At 41.2% G+C, this 24,306-nt stretch overlaps 2 protein-coding genes across 5 annotated transcripts in view; both read right to left on the bottom strand.

The window, feature by feature from the left end:
• The window catches only part of LOC116987985 (platelet-derived growth factor subunit A-like), a 53,090-nt gene extending 44,967 nt beyond the window's left edge, over positions 1-8,123 (bottom strand). For 2 of the 3 annotated variants that reach the window (XM_033044356.1, XM_033044359.1), the window contains exons 1-2: positions 7,908-8,123; positions 4,143-4,226 (exon numbers count right to left, since the gene is read on the bottom strand). In XM_033044356.1, coding sequence (XP_032900247.1) covers positions 4,143-4,226; positions 7,908-8,000 — 177 coding nt within the window. In that variant the 5' untranslated portion in view covers positions 8,001-8,123. The remainder of the gene's footprint in view (positions 1-4,142; positions 4,227-7,907) is intronic. The other variant, XM_033044357.1, reaches the window with a different exon arrangement.
• Positions 8,124-19,253: 11,130 nt separating this feature from the next.
• Positions 19,254-24,306, bottom strand: part of LOC116987984 (cAMP-dependent protein kinase type I-alpha regulatory subunit) — a 28,249-nt gene continuing 23,196 nt past the window's right edge. For both annotated transcript variants that reach the window (XM_033044355.1, XM_033044354.1), the window contains exon 10: positions 19,254-24,242. In XM_033044355.1, the coding sequence (XP_032900246.1) occupies positions 24,070-24,242 (173 nt within the window). In that variant the 3' untranslated portion in view covers positions 19,254-24,069. The remainder of the gene's footprint in view (positions 24,243-24,306) is intronic.

Here is a 24,306-nt window from a genome sequence, read left to right as displayed (position 1 = left end):
GCTTTGGCAAGGCCACCAGCATAAACAAGGAAGAGTCACACCCCAGTCACACCCTCTTCTCGCCTCTCTCATCAGGCAAGAGGTACAGGTGTGAAAACGCATACCTCCAGATTCAAGGATAGTTTCTTCCCAGCTGTTATTAGGCAACTGAATTGTCCTCTCACCAACTAGAGAGCGGTCCTGACCCACCTACCTCATTGGAGACCCTCAGACTATCTTTAATTGGGCTTTACGGGACTTTATCTTGCACTAATTGTTATTCCCTTTATCCTGTACATTGTGGAAGGCTTGATTGTAATCATGTATAGTACTTTCGCTGACTGGATAGCATGCAACAGAAAAGCTTTACATTGTACCTCAGTACACGTGACAATAAACTAAACCAAAACCAAGATTATGACACCTGGTTCAAGGGATAGTGAAGAAGTTTGAGACAGCATTTATTGAGCAATTTCATAATTAATCATGGAACAATTCCATCTGTTTAATAATATTCTTCTGTGGCATAATTTTACATGACCATGTCCTGTAAATGTTTAAAAGATCTTTGTCCTATGGTCACACCCTCTTCTCGCACCCACTATGGCCATCGCAATTATTTAGAATATACTTTATACATAACACTATCCAGAGAAGCTAACATGGCTTGCCTGGGTTGGAACACAAGTCTTTACCATTTTGTCAGCAAAAACCTTTCAGTATTATAGTGTGAAAGCGCAAACCTCCAGATTCAGTGACAGTTTCCTCCCGGTGGTCTATTAGGCAACTGAACCATCCTATCAATAACTAGTGAGCGATCCTGACCAACCATTACTTCATTGGAGACCCTCTGAATATCTTTGGTAGACAAAAATGCTGGAGAAACTCAGCGGGTGAGGCAGCATCTATGGAACGAAGGAATAGGTGATGTTTCGGGTCGAGACCCTTCTTCAGAATATCTTCTCCGAATATCTTTTATCAGACTTGCAATAAATGTTATTCCCTTATCCTGTCTCTGTACACACTAAGATGGCTTGATTGTAATCATGTATAGTCTTTACGCTAACTGGATAGCATGCAACAACAAAGATTTTCGCTCTTACCCGGTACATGTGACAATAATAAACTAAACTAAACTAAACTTCAACTGAATGGGATAGTTATCATCATCTTTAAGGTGATGGAAATGTGGAAGGGTGGAAATGTCCTACTTTAGAGGGCAAGCAATAAGGTCAGAAGGGGCAAGTTTAATCGAGACATGCAGGGTAAGTTTTTTTTGCACAGAGATTGGTGGGGGCCTGGAACACACTGCCAAGGGTGGCGGTAGAGGCAGATTTAAGAGACTTTGGATAGGCACATGGAAGTGCAGGGAATAGAGGGACATGGATCATGTACAGGCAGATGAGATCAGTTTAACTTGACCGTGTTCGGCACAAACATTGTAGGCTGAAGGCCTGTTCCTGTGCTGTACTGTTCTATGTTCTAAGATACCTCAGGTTAATATGGTTCAAATGGACTCTTAAAGATTCCCAAAGTTAGCACACTCACGTTGACACAAGTAAGAGAGAATTTATATTCTGGTTGTAGCATTTCCTTTACACCGCACTTGGTTTTTCCAGACACTACACAACTTGAATAAACAGAGAGATTGCAAAAGGCAAGAATCAGACATTGGCCTCAATCTTCTGTTCAAAAGCCAGCAGCTCTGCTCAGGATTCACTTCACTGGGCAAAAGTTCATGGCTCACGAACACAACTGAAGCTTTCTGCATTGACTGGGAGCTCTGAGCAAGACACCTCACAGAGTCCAAGAAAAGAAGTGTTGACTACCTTCGATCTCTTGGCATTTAGGCCTGGAAACCTACCAACTGAGTCTGTCTCAGTTCACCTGGTGTGGACTCAACCAATCCATTGATTTCAATAGGAAGAAGCAGCTGGAGAAGAGGGGAAGTGGAGGAAAGTGCATGCTAGGTTTCTATTTGAAAACCAAACATTTCCAGATGTTTTCAATAAAGGTAAATTGTGCAGGAAATACACAACAAGGAAGGCAGAATCCATGGAGAGAAAACACAGTTAATGTTTTTGGCAAAAATAAAGACACAAAGTGCTGGAGTTACAGCCCTGTCCCACGGTACAAGTTCATTCCAAGAACTCTCCCGAGTTAAAAAAAAAATCAAACTCGTGGTAAGCATGGAGAATGAACGTAGCGGGTACGTCGGAGCTCGGGGACATCTCTTAGCAGCTCGTAACGTTAACGGCAGGTACTGGGGAAGACTCGCTAGCAGCAGGTAAGCACGGGAAGACTCGTGAAGATTTTTCAACATGTTGAACAATGTCCACGTGCGCCCCCAGTACCGACGAGTGGCCATTACCTCCGAGTAAATCTCCGAGTTTGAATCAGGGCAAACTCGTGAGAGCTCTTGGAATGAACTTGTACCGTGGGACAGGGCTTTTACAATGCCAGAGACCCAGTTTGGTTTCTATCTATGAGTGCTGTCTGTACAGAATTTGTACATTCTCCCTGTGGCCATGTGGATTTTCTCCAAGTGCTCCGGTTTCCTCCCACACTCCAAAGATGTGGAGGTTTGTAGGTTAATTGGCATTAGTAAAATTGTTAATTGTCCCTAGTGTGTAGGATAGTGCTAGTGTATGGGGATCGCTGATTGGTGTGGACTCGGTGGGCTGAAGGGCCTGTTTCTGCACCGTATCTCTCAAGTCTAAAGTTGAAAGTCGAACTCAGTGGATCAGGCAGCATCTCTGGAGAATATGGATAGATGACGTTTTTAGTCGAGGTTGGAGAAAGGGAGAGTGTCAAATGAACAAAGGAGTGACAATGATAAGAAGACCAAGGTTGTCCAGGTGACTATATGCTTTCTGAGCAATCCAGTTCATGGGTGAATTGGGACGGTTAAAAAATGAATAAAGAATGTGTGGGAAGCTGAATAAGCCAATTGCTGGAAATCTGAAACAAAAGATAATGCTGAAAATATATCTAGCAGATCAGTTGGCACCTGTGGAGAGAGAAAACCTGATTGACCTTACATTAACAATTCTTACTCGGACAGGAAAAGTTATTTATCTGAAGTTGCTGAATTGTTCAAAGTCCCATGAGTTGCAACATGCCCAGGTGAGGTGTTGTTCTTTGAGCTTAGGTTTGACTTTGTTGGCAGAGTGTAGGAGGTCAGAATGAGAATGAAATGGAGCATTAAAGTAACAGAAACATGCAAGCTCCAAGGGCACATGTGTCATCTAATCTACATTAGGTTTCAACATGTAGAATAAGCCCCATTGTGAGTACGAAGTGCAATGCATGGATTGGAAGTGAATCGCTGTTTCAGATTGAAGGATTGCTTGGGTCCCTGGACAACAGGAAAGGAAGAGATAAAAGCGTTGGCGTTGTTTCTTCGGCAATTGCAAGGGCAATTGTCAGAAGGGGAATGTTTGGTGGAGATTAATGATCGAAAAAGGGAATCACAAAAGGAATTATCCCCTCAAAATGGTCCCCTGAGGGTGAACCTCATTGAAATATACCGAATAGTGAAAGGCTTGGATAGAGTGGATGTGGAGAGGATGTTTCCACGAATGGGAGAGTCTAGAACTAGAGGTTGTAGCCTCAGAATTAAAGGGTGTTCTTTTAGGAAGATGAGGAGAAATTTCCTTAGTCAGAGGATGGTGAATCTGTGGAATTCTTTGGCACAGAAGGCTGTGGAGGCCAAGTCAGAGGATATTTTTAAGGCAGAGATAGATAGATTGTTGATTAGTACAGGTGTCAGAGGTTATGGGGAGAAGGCAGGAGAATGGGGTTAGGAGGGAGAGATAGACCAGCGGAGTAGACGTGATAGACGTATGGAGCATAATTCTACTCCTATTCCTTATGATCTTAAAGTGGAAGGAAAGGAAAGATGCATCTTCAGGTTCCATGTTGTTGAAAGTAGTGGAAATAACTGAGAATGATCTATTGAATGTGGAGGCTGGGAGATGGTGATAAAGGTACCCAGAATCTTGTTCTAGCTGGAAGGAGAGGAGATGTGAGAGAAATAAAAAAGAGTCACTGTTCAGAGAGTCTTGTCATCTATAGCAGAGAGGACACCATGGTTAAGGATAAAAAACACTGGTGGGAAAAGTCTTATCATCAGAGATGGAGAAATGGAACAGAGTCCTTACCGGAAGCATGGTGGGAGGAGGTGTAGTCAAGATAGTTGTAGGAGTCTGTGGGCTGGTAATGGATATTGATTGTGTGTCTCTCCCCTGAAACGGAGACAGAGAGATCAGGATAGAGAAAGGAAATTCCAGATATAGAGCATGAAGAATTATTTTTGTTTGCCACCTTGACATCTGAAAGTGAGAACAAGGTGACATTTGACACAAACAGTAAAAGCATTTTCTGTGCAAGTGCAAAAAAAAGCAACATTAACTCCATTAATGTAGCGGGAAATATAGTTGCGGGAGAGTTCTTGACTAAAACTAAAATAAAGAACATAGAAATACAGGCATAACATGGACCCACGCCCATGAAATACAAGGGAACTGCAGATGCTGGTGTATACCAAAGATAGACACAAAATACTGGAGTAACTTAATAATAATCTTATTATAATAATAATGGATAAGAAAGGTGTAGAGTGATAAGGGGCTAAATGCAGGTAAATGTGACTAGCTTAGATGGGACATCTTATGATTATTTGTATAATAATAATATAATATATGCTTAATATAATGAACTTGCTCTTTAATCATTTATTTTTGAGAGTGGCTGAGTGTTTTTGAAGGATTGTTGTAATGGCGACTGAACAGCAGGAGAGGGCTTCACCGGTTACCAAGGCAACGCAGGAGATGGAGATAGCCACACATACACTCAGTGAGGTCCACAACTGTTCCAGGTCTCTCCTGACAACTGGGAACCAGAGTCCCAGCAGATGTCTGTGCCAGCTCCAAGGGCAGGCCACCAGCAAGCCGTGGCAGCTTGCCAATTGGTAAAAGATCCTCTGCTTCCCCTTATTGTTTGTATAACAGCAGTTAGAGCCTCCATGTGCTCAGCTTTGTAAGATTTGATCTAATGTTTTTCTTTCTACTCAACATTTCTTCCAAAACTATGTGTTGTGGGAAGGGGCCAAAAAGCTGCAAGCCAAATGATAACATTGTTAAAACGTTTTTTAAAAACGCTGTGTTCTTCTCTGCAAAATTCTTAGTTATTTTGTGTAAAGTCCAAGAGCAATTATGTTTTTTTTGCACTAAAATAACAACTAGCTAAACATTTCAGATAATCAAATAATAGTCAATTATGAATTTCATGTTTAAGATGCTGAATTATCCGATAACTGGAATAATAATAATAATAATAATGGATCGGATTTACATAGCGCCTTTCTAATACTCAAGGCGCTTGTATACAGTTCATATTGAACACTAAAGAGCCTGGCATCATACTCAGAGGCCAGCGGGTTGCTTCTCATGACCCTTAGAATAAACTGCCTATTTAAGCTGGATCCCTTGGGATTTAGTTGTGCAATAAATGTACTGAGCCAGATTTTGCAGTCCAAATAGTGGTGAAATGTCCGGGAACTGCCATTAACTATACACGAATAAGTAAACGGGTAAATTAGGAAGCCTGGTTTCAAAGCTTTATTAGACTTTACTTTAGACTTTAGAGATAGAGCACGGAAACAGGCCCTTCGGCCCACTGAGTTCGCGCCAACCAGTGATCACTCCGTACACTAATACTATCATACACACCAGGGATAATTTATAATTCTACTGAAGCCAATTAACCTACAAACCAGTACTTCTTTGGAGGGGGGGGGGGGGGGGGGGGGGGGGGGGGGGGGGAGGGGAAACCAGAGCACCCGGGGGAAATCCACTCGGTCACAGGAAGAACATATCAGCTCCGTACAGATAGCACCCGTAGTCAGGATTGAACCCAGGTCTCTGGCGCTGTAAAGCAGCAATTCTACTGCTACGCCACCGTGCCACTTTATTATACGCTAGATAATAACAGTATCCATACACTAGATATCAATATTATACCCTAACAGTATAATCAAGCCCTTGAAGAATGTAAAATATGTTTTTTTTTTATATGCCCTCATTAAAATCCTCAGAAAGAAAGCTTATTAAGCCTAGACTCTTTTTTTATATAATGTCACAAATATGACAAAACAACTCCCTGGTACTGAATATTAACTTTAAAAACTGTGGCATCCTATTCCTTCAGAATTAAACTAGTACTGGAGATTTTTATTAAAAAGTGACAATCTGTTCATTCTTTCCATTTTTCTTTTTGTCCTTGATATTGAATTCATTTTTCAAATTAACATTTTCCGATTTGCACACTACATTGGTCAGTTATTCCGTTTCTCGATCAGATTGTTTAAGGGAATATACAGATTGCCTACTTTTTTATAGTTTTAAATATAAATTATTAAACTTAACATGAAACCAACATATAAACAATTGTTGTCTATTTCTTCCTATCTTCACTCTTGGACAAAATCAATAAAACTCATACTCTTATGTCATAAGTCAGAAGTGATAGTAGAATTAGGCCATTCGGCCCATCAATACCCATTCAATCAAGGCTGATCTATCTCTCCCTCCTAATCCCATTTTCCTGCCTTCTCCCCATAACCTCTGATACCTGAACTAATCACATCTATTTATCTCTGCCTTAAAATTATCCACTGACTTGGCCTCCACAGCCTTATGTGGCAAAGAATTCCACAGATTCACCACCCTCTGACTAAAGTTTCCCCTCATCTCCTTCATAAAAGAACGTCCTTTCATTCGGAGGCTATGATCTCTAGTCCTAGACTCTCCCACGAGTGGCAACATCCTCTCCACATCCACTCTATCCAAGCCTTTCACTATTCTGTATGTTACAATGAGGTCCCCTCTCATTCTTCGAAACAGTCCCAGTGCCGACAAACGTTTATATTTTTAGTAAACTATATTTTCAGAAGTTTCATTTCCATCTGTTAGGATATTAACATCATCTTTTACAATTATGAATTTACATTATAACAATGCAAAATGATTTGAGATAACCAAAGATGTACAGTATATAAAAGCAATACACCCCCCTCCCTCCCTTTCTTATTGTGTTGTATTTGTTCACATTTCTGGGTTCTGATGAAAGAAGGTCGACCTGAAACGTTATCCCTGTTTCTCTCTCCACAAATGCTACCTTACCTGCACGGTATTTCTATAAGTATTTCATCCACAATACTGTACATATGAGAATATAAGAAAGTAGTTAATTTGACCCCCCCATTCTAGGGATCAACCTGTGAACCTTTGTTGCTCTCCCTCCAGAGCAAGTATAGATAAAAAGACGAAAATAGTTCACATTTTTCCAGGCGTTTTGTGTTCTCACTCATGATTGATCGCTACTAAAAGCTCAATACACTATGAAGTGAATTAGACTTTATTAACATTAAAACTCCTTTTAACAGATTGAAACAAAGAGAGAAGTTGACACGCGTATTCTCTCTTAGAGTTCGGGATTGAATACATGAACAGAGTTTCACTATTTATCAGATGCTGACCATAAATCAACTCAGCAACATATAAAAGTCAGCATCCATTACTGCTCATCGATTATTTAACATAAACAGCGTGTATACTGAGCAATGTGCATCACAGATACCAACAAAATTCACTGCGAGCGTTCTGTGCAATACAGGTAAACCCATGAGAAAATTATATATAAAAACATTTGTCTACAACTGGACCAACTACAATTCGCACAGCTTGAGATATTGCAAGTAATTTTCTTATATCACAACAGAAGACACTGTACATACAACTATACTTAAAAGTTACACAACAATTAGCAAAGCAGATCAGAAATCCAAAAAGGAGTAGGTGCTCAGACATGCAAGCAAAGATTCCAAGACTTCACATGCTGTTAGGTCTAAAAGCAATATTTATTACCTCAGAGAAGGCAGTCCAGAAACAGAAGAGAGATAGGAAAACAAGGAGCTGGGACTTCATGTTGTTTTCAGTTATTTTCTGCAAAAAATCCATTTACTGCAGCAATGTGGTGATGAACAGAATTATAGTCTAGATAATTACAGGGATTTAGTTCCCTTTTTCTGAGCTGCCCAGCAATGTTTGTAAATGAGATCTCACATACTGCTTCCGCACTAAACCTACGCCCACAAAAAGCCAATGGAATTCATTAGTGAATGCATCCCCTTTTAACTCTTAGGCTGCTGAAGGACAGCACTCATCATACGTTCATAAGTTATAGGAGCAGAATTAGGCCATTCGCCCCATTAAGTCTACTCTGCCATTCAACCATGGCTGATCTATCCTTCCCTCTCAACGCCATTCTACTGCCTTCTCCCCTGAACCCCTGACACCCGTACTAATCAAGAACCTGTCTATCTCTGCCTTAAAATTACCCAATGACGGCTTCTTCAGACTTCTGTGACAATGAATTCCACACATTTACCATCCTCTGACTAAAGAGGACTAGATAAAACAGTCTCCTGATAGTAGTCATTTTTCTTTTGATAAAAGGAAGCATTTTACATATTTTTAAAAGATAGTTGTTTAGTTTTTAAATTAGTTTAGAGATACAGCGCGGAAACAGGTCTTTCGGCCCACCGAGTCCACACCAACCAGCGATCCCCGCACATTAACACTACCCTACACACAAGGAACAATTTACACGTATACCAAGTCAATTAACCTACAAACTTGTAGGTCTTTGGAGTGTGGGAGGAAACCGTAGATCACGGAGAAAACCCACGGTGTCAAGGGAAGAACGTACAAACTCCATACAGACAGCACCTGGACTCAGGATCAAACCTGGCGCGGTAAGGCAGCAATTCTATGGCTGTGCCACCATGCCGCAGTGAGTCTAGTCTCACCCCAAAACATCACCTATTCCTTTTCTCCTGAGATGCTGCCCGAGTTACTCCAGCATTTTGTGTCTATCCCAAGTTTGTCCACTCTTTCCTTGTATCTCATACCCTCTAATCCAGGCAGCATTTTGGTAAACCTTATTTACTGACAGATGTCTACAGAGTGTTTGAGTAAAGTCTCCATGTCCTGGTGTAGCAGGTGCTTGAGCAGTTTAACTTCAAGGCATCTGTGGTACTGTACTTAGTTGAATTCCCAGCATGGATGTATCAGTGTTTTAGTTTGGTTTGGGTGTATCCTGCAACAAATGTGATGCTATGATTTCCCATCACTAATTCCAATTTGGTTATTTGATGGTGAACAAAAGACCTCCAGCAGCTGCAAGTCAGCGAGAGAAGATGCAGGCAGTGATTGATTCTGATAATGACATGACAAGTGACATCAGTCTCACTCCATGCCAACTAGTTTTACACCAACACCCCAAAAATAAAGTTTATAAAAATGATGGTCACAGATGTGCACACAATGTGTCCTGGGGTCATAAAGCACAGGAACAGGCCCTTCAGCCCACCAAGTCCATGCCATCAGATCAGATATATCCGAGGACATTGCGGGGGAACTAGAGAGGAAATTGCAGGAGAGCTGATTGAAATTTACGAGTCGTCCTTAAATACAGGAGGTGCCGGAAGACTGGAGGGTGGCAAATGTTACGCTTCTTTTCGAGAAGGGCTGCAGGGAAAATGCTAGGAACTATAGGCTGGTGATCTTAACATCTGTAGTTGATAAGTTACTAGGGAGTGTTCTGAGGTATAGGTTATACAGGCTTTTGGATGGGCAAGGGCTGATTAGGGATAGTCAACATGGTTTTGTACGTCGGAGGTCACGTCTCACAAATCTGATTGATTTTTTTGAAGACGTGACCAAAAAGGTCGATGAGGGCAGAGCTGTAGATGTTGTGTACATGGATTTCAGTAAGGTATTCGACAAGTTTCCGCATGGTGGGCTGCTTTGGAAGGTTAGATCGCATGGGATCCAAGGAGAGATAGCTGAATGGATAGCAAATTGGCTCCATGGAAGGAAGCAGAGGGTGATGGTGGAAGGTTGCTTCTCGAACTGGAGGCCTGTGACAGGATTTAGTGCTGGGCCCGTTACTGTTTGTCATCCACATCAATGATTTGGATGAGAACATACAGGGCAAGATTAGCAAGTTTGTTGATGGTGCAAAAGTGAGTGGTTTTGTAGATAGTGATGATGGTCTTGAAAGATTACAGCACGATCTGGATCGATTGGTGAGGTGGGCGGAGGAATGGTTGATGGAATTTAATCGAGAGAAGGGTGAGGTATTGCATTTTGGGATGTCGAACAAGGACAAGACCTTCACAGTAAATGGTAGGCCTCTGGGTAGTGTTGTGGAGCAGAGGGATCTAGGAATACAGGTGCATGTTCCAGGGGGCGCTGCACTGGCAGCAGCCTGTCGGCAGCGTGTCCGTTTTTTTCCAACTTTTTTAATTTTTTTAGTATGTTTAAAAGTCTGTTTTTAATGTTTCTTTGTGTGTTATGTGTGGGGGGTGGTGTGGGGGGGTGAGGGGGAAACCGTTTCGGCCGCCTCTTCCATGGAGAGGCGATTTTTTCAGGTCGCCTCCCCCGTGGCCTAACAGCAAGGATCGGCGCGGACTTTCCCGGAGACGCGCCCGGAGCTTCAGCGGCGGGCGCAGCGTGGACTCTCGGCGCGGAGCGGGTGAGACCTCGCTGGAGGGGAGCGCTCCGTTACGCTGGCCCGCGGCAGCCGGCAGCCCGCAGCCTGAAGCCGCAGTCTGCAGAACTCCAGCTGGTGCGGCGTCTACAGCCCGGGATCCCTCGTGGAGGACCCGGGGGGAAGAAGAAGCTTCCACCGACGGCCCGCGGCCGTCTTCTACCGCGGGTGCGGCATGGACTTACCATCTCCCCTAGAGGGGAGCTTCGACCGCCGGCCCTGCAGACTGCGGTGCTTCCGGCTGCGGCACGGCAGGTACTTTAAAACTTTGACCGCCGGCATGCGGCCTACACCAGCCTGAAGCCGCGGTCTCTGGTTGGGAAGAGCCGATCCTGGACTCACCTTGACTTTGACTTTGTCCCTTACCATCTGGACGCCCGCAGCAACGGCTGTGGAGGGTGGTGGTCCCGACCACGGGGGAAAATGGAGGAGGACTGGCCAAGCTCTGTGCCTTCCACCACAGTGATGAATGCTGTGGTGGATGTTTGTGTAAATTTTTTATTGTGGTTGTGTTCTTTATTACTGTACCGCTGCTGGCAACCCAAACTCCACCGACCTTGGTTGTGTGGCAATTAAATTATATCAAATTATATCAATGGTTCCTTGAAAGTCGAGTCGCAGGTAGATAAGGTGATCAAAAATGGCTTTTGCCACTTTGGCCTTCATCAGTCAGAGTATTGAGTATAGAAGTTGGGAGGTCATGTTGCAGTTGTATAAGACGCTGGGGAGACTGCATTTAGAATATTGTGTTCAGTTCTGTGTACCATGTTAGAGGAAAGATATTGTCAAGCCTGAAAGGGTTCAGAAAATATTTAAGAGGATGTTGCCAGGAGTAGAGGGTGTGAGCTGTAGGGAGAGGTTGAGTCTCTATTCCATGCAGTGCAGGGGGATGAAGGGTGATATTATAGAGGTGTACAAAATCAGCAGAGGAATAGATCGGGTACATGCACCGAGTCTCTTGCCCAGAGTAGGGGAATCGAGGACCAGAGGACATAGGTTCAAGGTGAAAGGGAAAACATTTAATAGGAATCCGAGGGGTAATTTTTTTCAGACAAAGAGTGGTAGGTGTATGGAACAAGCTGCCAGTAGAGGTAGTTGAGGCTGGGTCTATCCCATCGTTTAAGGAACAGTTAGACAAGTACATGGATAGGACACATTTGGAGAGATATGGACCAAGCGCAGGCAAGTGGGACTAGTGTAGCTGGTGTGATGTATATGTAATGTAATATGTAATGTAAATGCCAGTGCCCCTTGAGGCCAAAAGCAGAAGCTGGTAAATGTACCTGTGCCTCGTGACTGAGGTCAAGTGACCTTCTTGAAGTTTCAGTTGATTGCAGAATAAACTTTTCCTACAAGATGTCGGACGTGTACTCATTGTGTTAGTCACAACAAGGTCTTACAGAAGACATTACAGCCGGAACATTGTTGGCAGGTGTGGGCAAGTTGGGCTGAAGGACCCATTTCCACACTGTATCACTATGACTCTCTATCAAGTAACCTTCTAGATTCCTGTAACACTCTAGTCCTGGATTTATCATAGAGACTTAGAGTGTCATAGAGAGCCTGCTGAATTACTCCAGCATATTGTGTTTTACTCAAGTACCCCAGATAAGTTGTTTCTGGGTGTTATTCAATGATTGAAGAGGTCAACTTGTTTTAACTTTGTACTCTGAGCCCTGTGAAATCGCAACCTAATCAGAATTTTGTGCTGTGTAGAAACTACTTTTGAAGATTTAAACAACATATTTTGCAACTTAACCCCCTCCCCTCTGCATTTTTTGGCTTTATTTGATCTCCACAGCTGTTAAGTACTGTAGCTTCTTTCAGCTTGATAGCTTGGATTGTTGTTCTACCCCATACGAAAATATTTACGGCTATTTTTACTTTTTAATGGCATGTAGCTCAGGTTTGACCATATCGAACCCCATTTACAACCTCATAAGTTCAGTGGGATAAATGGAAAGATAGGAAGCCTAGTTCAACAGATCTTATATTTATGGATAAGAGTTGCCAGCTGTTTGGATCGTTGCAGTTTATCAAATGTGGTTAAAAACACAGGGCTCCAAGAGCTCTCTTTAGAAAACTCATGCCCACATTACATTGGCAACGTAAGATGTATATTATTTATTTTTTTGTGTGTGTATTCTTCAAACTTGCTGCTTACATGAGGGCCGAATGGCCTACTCCTGCACCTATTTTCTATGTTTCTATGTCTATGAGACCTTTAAATAATCCATAATTTCGTCCCCAGTAACAAACTGTGACCATTTCTGTAGCTTTTGTTCAATACTTAAACCACTGTCAATTTGTGGCAGACTATCTCTTCTTTGTCCATGTCATACACATCTATGTGTGATCCAAATGCATTAGTATGTATAAGCCGACGTGACTAGAACTGCAGAGACTTCATTGATATATTTTGAGTTACTGCTCCACTAATGGTACAGTGGCAAACGGTATAGTTGCTAGCTGAGAGCGCCAGAGACCGGAGTTCGACCCTGACTACGGGAGATGTCGGTACAGAGTTTGTACGTTCTCCCTGTGACCACGTGCGTTTCCTCCAGGTGTTCCAGTTTCCTCCCACATTCTAAAGACGTGCAGCTCTGTAAACCATCTCTGGTGTGCAGGATGCATAACTGGGATAACTAGTGTACAAGGGATCATTGGTTGGCATGGACTCGGTGGGCCAAAGGGCCAGTTTGCACACTGTATCACTAAATCATTCTGGCACTTGGTATCTCATGGCTTTCTTTAATCCATCTTTGGCAGCGCTGGCTTCTGCAGCATTGGTCCTGGATTCAGGAATTCTGTCCTTCACACACTCACTCTCTCCTCTCCTTTATGGCAAACCCAACTCTATAATTTCACCTCATATTGCCTTACGTGGCTCAGAGATTCATTTTGTGCAATAAAGTTCCTGCAAAGAAGGTCCCTTTGGAGCACTTTACCACATTAAAGATGCCATATAAATGCAAGTTGGCGTTGTCAGTGCTGGGATATTTTAAGCCTGGATCTTGAAACAAAAACTGCAAAATTCTTATGACTAAACCTAGTTTCCCACCATCCTACATGTACGGTTTATCGAGGACTTGTGTGAGAAGAGAAAGCTTACAATGAGCTGATAGTGGCAACGCAATGCTGAAAGGGATGACTGGGTGGTTTGTATTGGCATTGCCTTTCTGGAATTTTAGTCTTTGTGATCTGGCCATAGTTGGAATCTCCAATCCCATGGTCTAAGAAACAATTGGGCAGTAGTGGTAATACCATTCCAAACACGAGGGTCAAGTATACATACAATGCCCCAAGAAATATCCAATTTGCAAGAATATCATTGCAATGTATTCCAATCATCCATATCAGAAAATACAAAGACAAAATATATATGGGAGGGTGCATCTCGATTCATACTGTTTCTCCACTACTTTGGAATTTTGTTCACATCTTGCCTTGTGAAAAGCATTTTTGAACTTGTCTTTTTTGTTGTTATAGCACTCTCAGTTAATGTAATTGAAGATTACTCATATTTTCAGCTGCTGCTTGTGATATTCATCTATCCTCGATGGTGATAGAGGCAACAGAATACAAATACATTTAATGGGCCAAATACGTCAAGCCCATGCAGTAATCTAAGGTATGGGCACACAAAGAAATGATTATACTTTCCAACAGGCAATGTTAGAATTCAGACTCTTTCTTGCATGGGACAGCTAACTCACCTACTTGCTATGAACTATTATGCACAATGATTGCATTCACTAGTGTAGGATGCCATGTGAACAATAAATCCTTTATTCAGCAGATTCATTAGAAAAAGCATGATAAGGCTTGCATCTTCCTGGTCTCTCTGATTCATGGAGTATTAACTGATGGGCCAAATATATTAAATTATAAAGTAACGAAATAAAAATTAGACTATGAAGGTGAGACACAACAGTAGCAACTTTATAAGACTGTAAGACGTAGCAGCAGAATTAGGCCATTCTGCCCATCGAGTCTGCTCCGCCATTCGATCATGGCAGCTCTATTTTCCCTTTCAACCCCAATCTCCTGCCTTCTCCCCATTCGATGCCCTTACTAATCATGAGCTTAGTAATCTCTCTCTCTCTCTCTCTCCACACCCCCCCCCACCCTTCTCCCCTCCCCTCCTTCCGTCCTTCGCCCTGCTCTACTCTTCTCCACTCCCCCCCTCACATCCCCCTCTCCCTCCCTTCTCCCATTCTCCAACCTCCCCCCACTTTCCCCGAGGCCCCCCCGTTTGTGGACCCAGCCTGTGACCAGCGATCCCCCGCACACTATCCCACACACGCTGGGGACAATTTATACAAACCTGTGTGCCTTTGGAGTGCAGGAGGAAACCCTAACCCTACTCCAGGTTGATAGGCTCGGTATAAGTATAAATTGTCCCTAGCGTGTGAGGGATACTGTGCGGGGGGTCGCTGTTCGGTGCGGACTAGGTGGGCCGAAGGGCACTGTATCTCTGAACTAAATGTGACACAGGAGCCGCAGGAGTTGGACTCGATCCCCGAATGTTCTGCCTGCTCCTCATAGGAACTAAACTGTTGGCCATGGGTTGTCCCAGGGGCAGATCACTCTTCCAATGGTCTCTCCAAACCCCCAGAGGCAGCGGGCTTTTCAACTGGGTACAGTTGTTCCCAAAGTATGCATTTATCCCATAGTCAATGTTACTAAAACAGATGATATGGCCTTTGTGCAGTGCTATTAGTGGGATCCAGCTGTCACAGGCTGGGTCCACAATGGGGGGGCGGTGGGGAAAGTATTTCAGGCTGTCACCAAAAATGTCGCCCAAGTGGGACAGCCCCTTTACAATCATAAAGGATTTTCATGAGTGTCTCTTCCCTGCTGGAAACAGCAGGAAAAATCTTAAGTGATTAACAAAATAATCATTAAAGGTGAGGAATCAGTGGGTGCAAGAGATTCAATGTAAGATTTGTTAAACTTAAAATTAAATTCCAGGGTTTCAAGAAACAATCGTGAGTCATGTGGATAGCTCCTACAAATAGCCATCCAAACATCCTATATATGATCCTATAAATCAAATCAGGCTTTGGTTTGGTATTAATTAGGCAAGGGGATTAATGGAGTGGACAGCAGAAGGAATCAAATTCCAAAAGAACTAAATGTTTCATTTTAAACTCCAGGTTCCCACCACCATAGTTATATAAAATGGGAGCCCATTTACACATAAAAGTAGGTACTCAGTTGGCCAACAGAGGTGATTCAATTGCCGGCAGGATATACACATTCCTTCTACTTTAAAAAAAATCTAATTTTGTCATGAAATATTAAATATAAATGGACAAGCTATTGCAAATAAAATATTATTAGAATAATTGGAAGTAAGCTTTGCAACAGGCACCTGATATCAGAATCAACTATCAGACAATATTCTGTAATGCTATACATGTAACTGCAGCCAATGCCTAATGTAATCATTCATGTGCAGCAGCATGAGAATTGGATGATAAACCACATCATTATCCAACTCTTTTTAATGCAATGAATTCCTATTCAATATTTCAAAACTGTACCAATCATAAACATGACAAGAGTTGATTGGAGCAAGAGATTCTTTGCTGAACATGCAGCAGGAAGATGCACAGCACCAAATCAGGGATGAGGGCCCCCGGGTAGTAACAGAAACATTTAGAGGCATGTTTAATGTGTAAAAAAAGAAAATGTGAAGAAAAACATTGATAGAAGTGCAAGAAATGTTAAAAAGGAATGGTTTATGCTAAATGAATAAAGATAAGCACATGGAGGATTCTTACCCATCAATATAGCTAAAAATAAAATCTTGAAAAACGCATCACCTTGCTATATGTACTTAGGTGCTACTAGGTGAATAAGATCAAATTATTCTAATGGGGTACTCGCGGCTGCTAAAGTGTTGCCCTGTTTCTTTCAGGGAGTGATTGTCACTGAAGTAGATCAGTGGGCAACTAACAAGATAGAAAGGGGCAGTCTATAAAATGACGAGTGAAATACCATTGAAGGGAACCCATCACACCTGCAAAAAAAATGTTAACTTTATCATAGAATGCCTCTTCAATGCTTTAAAAAAAATCCATCAAATTTGGCACATTTTTGGATTGCTGGTTTAGTTAGCAAATAATGCAAGCATGATTAGACACAAGGAACTGCAGATGTTGCGTTATGAAAAGGGCACTCAGTGAGTCAGGCAGCATGTCTAGAGTATATGGACAGGTGACATTTCGGGTCAGGAACCTCCTTCTGCGTTCACTGTATATAAACAATTCTTCTGAAGGGTTCATATTAGATTAGATTAGATTATTTAATGACCACACAGTCAAGCTGGTGGAATTCAGGTTCAGTACAGGATGTTACAAGGTAGGCTGATTCCCGTCAAACATAACATAAAACACAACATCATACAATATACAGTACATGCATGGGGAGGATATGTGCTGTTATCATAGTGTGTTCAGAATTCGGATTGCGTGTGGGTAAAAACTGTTTTTAAATCGAGATGTCTTGGCGGGCAGAGAGCTGTAGCGCCTTCCTGATGGCAGCAGGTGGAAGATGTGGTGAGCTGGGTGGGAGGGATCAGAGATGATTTTCTCCACCCTTGACACAGACCGTTTGTGATGGAGTGATTCTATTGATGGAAGGGGAGTGCTGATGATTTTGGATGCTTTGTTAACTCCAGAGATCCTGCTTGACCTGCTGGATAACTCCAGCACTTTGTGTCTTTTTATGCCGCCACAAATCATTGGAAAATAGAAATGCTGTGATACAGAGAACCAGTTGCTTTTGCAGCACTCCACTTGATCCCATGCTCCACACCCCCATATTTTAGGAGTTATTTTTCCTGGAGTGCCCATCCAGATCGCTTTTAAAAGACTTTCATAGACAATGAGTTCTGGATAATATAAGCAAAACATGTCAAGCTGTTTCACAGGTACAGTGCCCTCCATAATGTTTGGAGCTTACTAATCACAAAGGGACTGGCAGGCCAAGGAAGATCTCCACAGCAGACAAGAAAATAATTCTCTCTATAATAAAGACAAATCCACAAACACCTGTCTGACAGATCAGAAACACTCTTCAGGAGTCAGGTGTGGATTTGTAAATGGCCACTGTCGCAAAAGACTTCATGAACAGAAATACAGAGGCTGCACTGCAAGGTGCAAACCACTGGTTAGCCGCAAAAATAGGATGTCTGGGTAATAGTTTGCCAAGAAGTACTTAAAAGAGTAACCACAGTTCTGGAAAAAGGTCTTGTGGACAGATGAGACAAAGATTAACTTATATCAGTGATGGCAAGAGCAAAGTATGGAGGAGAGAAGGAACTGTCCAACAGCCAAAGCATACCACCTCATCTGTGAAGCACGGTGGTGGGGGTGTTATGGCCTGGGCATGTATGGCTGCTGAAGGTACTGGCTCACTTATCTTCATCGATGATACAACTGCTGATGGTAGTAGCATGATGAATTCTGAAGTGGAGACACATCATATGCTCAAGTTCAAACAAATGCCTCAAAACTCATTGGCCGGCAGATCATTCTATGGCAAGACAGTGATTCCAATCATACTGCTAAAGCAACAAAGGAGTTTTTCAAGGCTAAAAAATGGTTAATTCTTGAGTGGCCAAGTCAATCACTCGATCTGAACCGAATTGAGCATGCCTTTTATATGCTGAAGAGAAAACTGAAGAGGGCAGTCAAAACAATCATAAACCAAAGATGGCTGCAACACAGGCCTGGATGAGCATCACCAGAGATGACACCGGCAACTGGTGATGTCCATGAATCGCAGACTTCAAGCAGCCATTCCATGCAAAGGATATGCAACAAAATACTAAATATGACTACTTTCATTTACATGACATTGCTGTGTTGCAAACATTATGGTGCCCTGAAATGGGGGGGGGGGGGGACCACGTATAAACACTGCTGTAATTTCTACATGGTGAAATCAAAATATATAAAAATGGTCTTTATTAAAATCTGACAATATGCACTTTAACCACATGTGATTTTTTTCTATTACAAATCTCAAATTGTGGAGTAGAGGCAAATAAATAAATGATGGGTCTTTGTCCCAAACATTATGGAGGGCACAAAATCTGGAACCAAGTTACAAAGCAAGGTATCAGGCCACTCAAAAGCACTCCACTTTCCCCCCACACTCCAAAGACGTGCGGGTTTATAAGTTAATTGGCTTCTGTAAATTCCCCTTATTGTAGGATAGTGCCAGTGTACTGGTGATCGCTGGTCAGCACGGACTTGGTGGGCCGAAAGGCCTGTTTCCACATTGTGTCTCTAAAGTCTAAAGAAGTGATTACGCTTAAGTTAATACCCAATATTGCAGGCATATTACAGCCTGGTAATCGAGCAAATTACCCTAAATTTTGATATCTGATGAGCACATCAATAATGTGGGCATGTGGACGGAAGACAGTGGATACTGCATTCATTGCATTTTTGAATTGAAGATGAGAACATTTCTCCATGGTGTGTTTTTGACAATGTATACTTAAATAATGTTTTATTTAATATTGTTATGACTTAAGTTCAAGAATATTGGCAAGAAACCAGACATTGAGATTTTTGGCCTCCCAAATTAATTTGTAATTAAGTCAAGCTATAAGAAAACGCTTCAATACAATCCACAAGTACATTTGCCAAATTGTGAGTTTGCTCGCCTCACTGATTTTATTGAGGGGTCTTTTTTTAAAGAACAATGTGCAGCTTCAGATTGTAGAAAGCACTTACTGCAATATATTTCACTCAAGAATACTAGTACCATAGATATGCATTTTCTATCAGTTCAGAACAGAGGGAAACAATTTTCTTTTAAAGAATTAATTTTTATTGCTTGACCCGTCATTAGGACACTATAACAAAAGGATTATTTTTAGCACATACAGTAAATCCGGGAACAATACAAAAATGGTCCTTGGATAATCTACATTTTATCACACTATCTTCACTTTGCAAATTTGTTTTTGTAGGTGAGCTAGCTGAGAATGTCTTTAATTCCCATATAAGATAGCTAAGGCAAACTACATCAAACTGTGGTCGTTTGTACATACAGTTCTGATTGCACACAAAAGGTAAAGCTTCAACTGCATCAAATTATTCAATAAACTTATTATCAGCGGCTTTGTAATAAAATCATTTACGTAAATAAAAAATAAGGAAGTGCAACAAGCCAAAACCAATTTGTTAAGTTGTCAGGTTTTCTTCCAAAATATGAGAATGGTCTCATAAATCAACATTTATTACTGGAATACTACATTAATATTTTTTAATGATTTGGGGCTCTGATAAACTGTATTGTGGAATGTTTTTAGAACAATCTGTCCAATTACCAAAAGTACTGGAGTTCATTTATCCATCACACTGATGTATCTGGAGAGGATACTTTCCAGCAGCCACCCTGGTTGATTGTGTCCATCCCAGAAATAAAACTCAAGCTTACTCTCAACAATGGAGTATACATGATGAAGCAGGAATTACCTCTATTTAGAAAAAAGTATACTCCAGTTCAACAGTAAAACAGACATCAAATGCCACAAAAAACAGAAGCCTGCAAACGAAGATTAGATGCAATTTATTACCACAGTGAAAACTGGGCATGGTGCTCCATGATTGCCATTTCATGGTTACTCAAAAGCATTAAACTCCAAATCAAAAACAAGTTTAAAATTAACATCAACCCTTCAATGAAATACAGAATTCCACCTTCAAGTAAAAGGCTTTATGCTTTCAATATAGTTTTTTTCATAGATTTTTGTTAGCACTCTCTTCAATTTACACAGGGAAGTGCGTTGGCATACAGATTTTTAAAAAAAACAAGAGTACCATCAATAAGTTTGTATTGTATGCTACATAGAAAGCAGCTAAAATAGTTCAAGTTTTTGTTTTAATCAGGCAGAGCAATATTTAGTACATGATAAATCTTCACAGAAATATTAGCAGACAATCTATAGACATCCTATGCTCAACCCGACCTCACAAACAATTTTGTTTTGGCTTGCCGTACAATCCAAATAATTCTAGCCCAAAGTCATTCTATATAGAATTATGGATATAATTTCTTCTAATTACAGCTATGTGGAATTAGTAGAGTGTGTGTGTATGTGCTTGTATATATATGTGTGCGTGTGTGTGTGCATGTGCGCGTGTGTATGTATATAATGGATGCATATTTAACACCAAGCTGTGAAATACTGAATTGTCATTAAGACTCAGCAAAGTTTCCACCTTTCTTAAAAGCCTCAAAATAAAATGCACTTCATGCCTTACTAAAAAACTTGAGTACATTTCAGAATGCCAACGTTATTGGCTAGTTGGGATCAATTGTCCAATTTTTGGTTTCTGCCCTTTACTACAGTGTGTCTGGGTTTACATTTGCATAATACTGGCTGAGCTCTGGTGTATGTTAATAATGGAACAGCAGCGCCAGCTACTGAGAGCTATTGAAAAGTGCAACTATGATTAAATGCAAACTGCACCAACTTAAATATAAGCTATTGATCTTCATGTAAATAGCTATCACATGGCATCATTCTAGTCTAATGCAGGACAGTTAGTAAATAGCTATACTTGTCCAATGCTATGAGAGAACCAAGAAACAATGTATATTTTACATTGGGTCAGGACTGCAGCGGATTTGGTGATGTGCTGGGCAAGTACTAGTGCATGAAGTATCAGCATCAGTACTGGTGACAGTGCTGGTTTGTTTCTGAAAGGAATGTTTACTTTTTTTGCCCTTGGAATGAAATTACAAATGGTTCTCAGACACAGTTTTATTTTGCAACCCTTTCTCTAGCTCTGTCTCAGACACAGATCGAAAGCTCATAACATGTGGCGAGGGAATAAATCCACAGATTATCTAATCATACTAAAAGGAACTCCTTCCATCCATGGGGTTATTTTGTTAAAATCCGTACAGCAAAAAGGGATTTGGTCAAAATCACACTGTGTCAAAACATGATCCACTCTTACAAAAGAATACTTTATAATTCCAATGACTTTCACTGATTAACAACTGAAATTGGTATTTCCAATGTGGTCAGCAAACAGTAACAGACATTCAGACTGTTCACCCCACATAAACAAAGGGCACCACTCTAAAATTGATATTTTCACCTTGTCATCAATTTTAAAATTGAGTAAAAAGTATTTGGAACAGAGTTATCATATTTCTCATCTGACCCTTAAACCCTTCCTGTAGCTTTCAACATTCTAGATCTATACTCAATTTAGAAAATAGAATCTTCCATAGCTAATGCCAATATAACTTCACAACTGACCACAAGAAAACACAGGTTTTCTGGCAAGAAAAGCCGTTTTACTATTTGTTGCTATAGATGAAATTGCTGTGTCTCCATGCAGTGCTCTATCAGAATTGGCAACTCATTCAAAACCAAACTCAATGAGCACATTCAGAACTCGTAATTTTCTGGCTACAATTCAAACGCTTCATCCTTAATTAACCAAGGGGGACTAATAGGTCCACTAATTACTAGTTCACAAAATAATATTATGATATGGGGACACAACTTATTTTAAGTATCCATAAGGAAATGACTCTCTGTTTGTGATTTAGATCATGTTTTCACAGGTTTGATCAATTGAGAAACACGCTGACCCTTGAGCTAAACTCCACAAACTAGAGCATCACAGGGACTGATACTCTGCCATTTTGGCTAGCTCGGCTTTGCCAAAGTGTATTACAGCTAGATAGCTATAACTGTTTCCAATGAGACATTGAGCTATATCTCCACGTGGCACTTCCTGGAAGCCACAGTGACTGCAGCCGTAGGCTAACAGAATCTTACAAGAAATGGTTGTTTAGAGCCATGCAGATCTACCATTAAAGAAACTAAAAATGATGATGGGCGACCTCTTAGTTGAAGTCTCTGTTCTCAGATGAGATATTAACTGTGGGAAACAATGCTCCCACTAGGAGTTGCACAAAGGCTCCCTTCCTTTTAAATGTAGGCCTTGTGGTCAAAACTTCTCAGGCATGTACCCTGGGGCACAAACATCCCAGGAGGACATTTTTTTACCTACAAGATCTTTAGCTTCCAGGGTGGCTGTGCATCCTTCACCGACTGGCGATGATGCCAGGGCCAGTGCGGGCGTCGAGGATTTGAATGATTATGGAGAATTTGTTTGATTGGATAGCCCTGGTTGAACATTGCATTTTATTAATACCGGTTTTAGTCTTTTTAATTTGACTTTCTGCATTGCCAACCCCCAGGTAGTCTGACGGTTTGAAGAGTGAGCTTACTATCGTCTCAGGCAAATGATTCCGTTAATTTTAATTCTGCTTGTGATAATGATGGTATTTTAAACTCAGATTTTAGTGTTGATCTTAGGGGGTTTTAATGATGATAATTTTGAGGTTACTATCGGCAGTACTGAGGTTGTTGAGCCTATCAGGGCTAAAGGTGTTTCTGGTTGCCATCATGTCGATATAAGGATTGGAACTAATGATTGCTTGATGAGACAGGTTAATAATATGATGCTGAAATATTTGTATTGTACCCAATATGCATAAATCATAACTGAAGAGTATATTAACTAATCTTTTTCCTGCAAGTATCTGGCTGTCTCATCCCTTACACAAAGATGTCCATTATTTGGTAGACTACTAAATGAGATCAAAATGGACTTAATTTTCTTTTTTTAATGGTCTAAATGTAACCCTGTGTGTGAATGAGAAAATATATATTTGGAAGAATTGCAGGAACTAATAGAAGAGGGACTAAGGAGAGTCTAAAAGCATATAAAACAAATAACTTGAGTTTAAATAATTTTTCAAATTATTTTCAAAAAAATTAAAAGGGTAACATTAATCATGGAACTCATTTGTTACCTACAACATGTCCAAGAGATCTGAACCTATTCCTTTTCCTTCCTCAAATTTGTACCAGGTGCAAACAGAAAATGCTGCTTTCAAAACACATTTTATCAGTCCTAGCCATGTTAGACATGTTTGTAGTAATTTGCACACCAAGGGTTTAAAAAATCATCAATTTTAAAGCTGCTCACCCAAGCCTAAAGATGTTCAACTCGCACACATTCAGCTGATTCAAGACATGAATGCACTGCAACATCTTGAAAACAGAGCAAGCTAAAGGGTTCAAAAATCCTCTGTTCATTACCAAAGCTTATTACCTGGGTATTAATCACACTGTTTAGTTAAAACAGCAGTGTTTTAATTTTGATAGACAAAAAACATTCGGAGTTCTACACCGAGCAACAGAAAAGTACAATGAAGCTGGATTGACTGTTGAAAGCTGGTGCAATGTGAAAAAGATAAAGCAAATGCGGCATTGAATGCTACAAAGGGGAATGCTTTCTCTGATGGACAGGAAGCTGTGGGACTGGTGGTGGTGGTCCGCCACAGGAAGCGGCACTTCAGACAGACATGAGGCAGTTTGCTCTGGCGGATGCTGCAGCAGTGAAAGGGATTTCAGACAGACAATGATACAAAGCTGTTGTACTGCTGGATGTTTCGTTTAAGTATGTCTGAACAAGGACCCAGGACACGTTCAAATCGAGGTCTGTCCAGTTTCACGCACTTCAATGGACCACGTGCCACCACTGTGGCAGCACGAGGACGGTTCATCAGAAGAGCAATTTCACCTGAGAGAGAAAAAGGGGGGGAAAAAATCAAATTAATCCGTACTTATGGGAAATTACAAAAAAA

Source organism: Amblyraja radiata, chromosome 26 (assembly GCF_010909765.2).
Source record: "Amblyraja radiata isolate CabotCenter1 chromosome 26, sAmbRad1.1.pri, whole genome shotgun sequence".
NCBI classification, from domain to species: domain Eukaryota; kingdom Metazoa; phylum Chordata; class Chondrichthyes; order Rajiformes; family Rajidae; genus Amblyraja; species Amblyraja radiata.
Note: the sequence above shows the minus strand (reverse complement) of the source record. Positions and strands in the feature narration are given on the sequence as shown.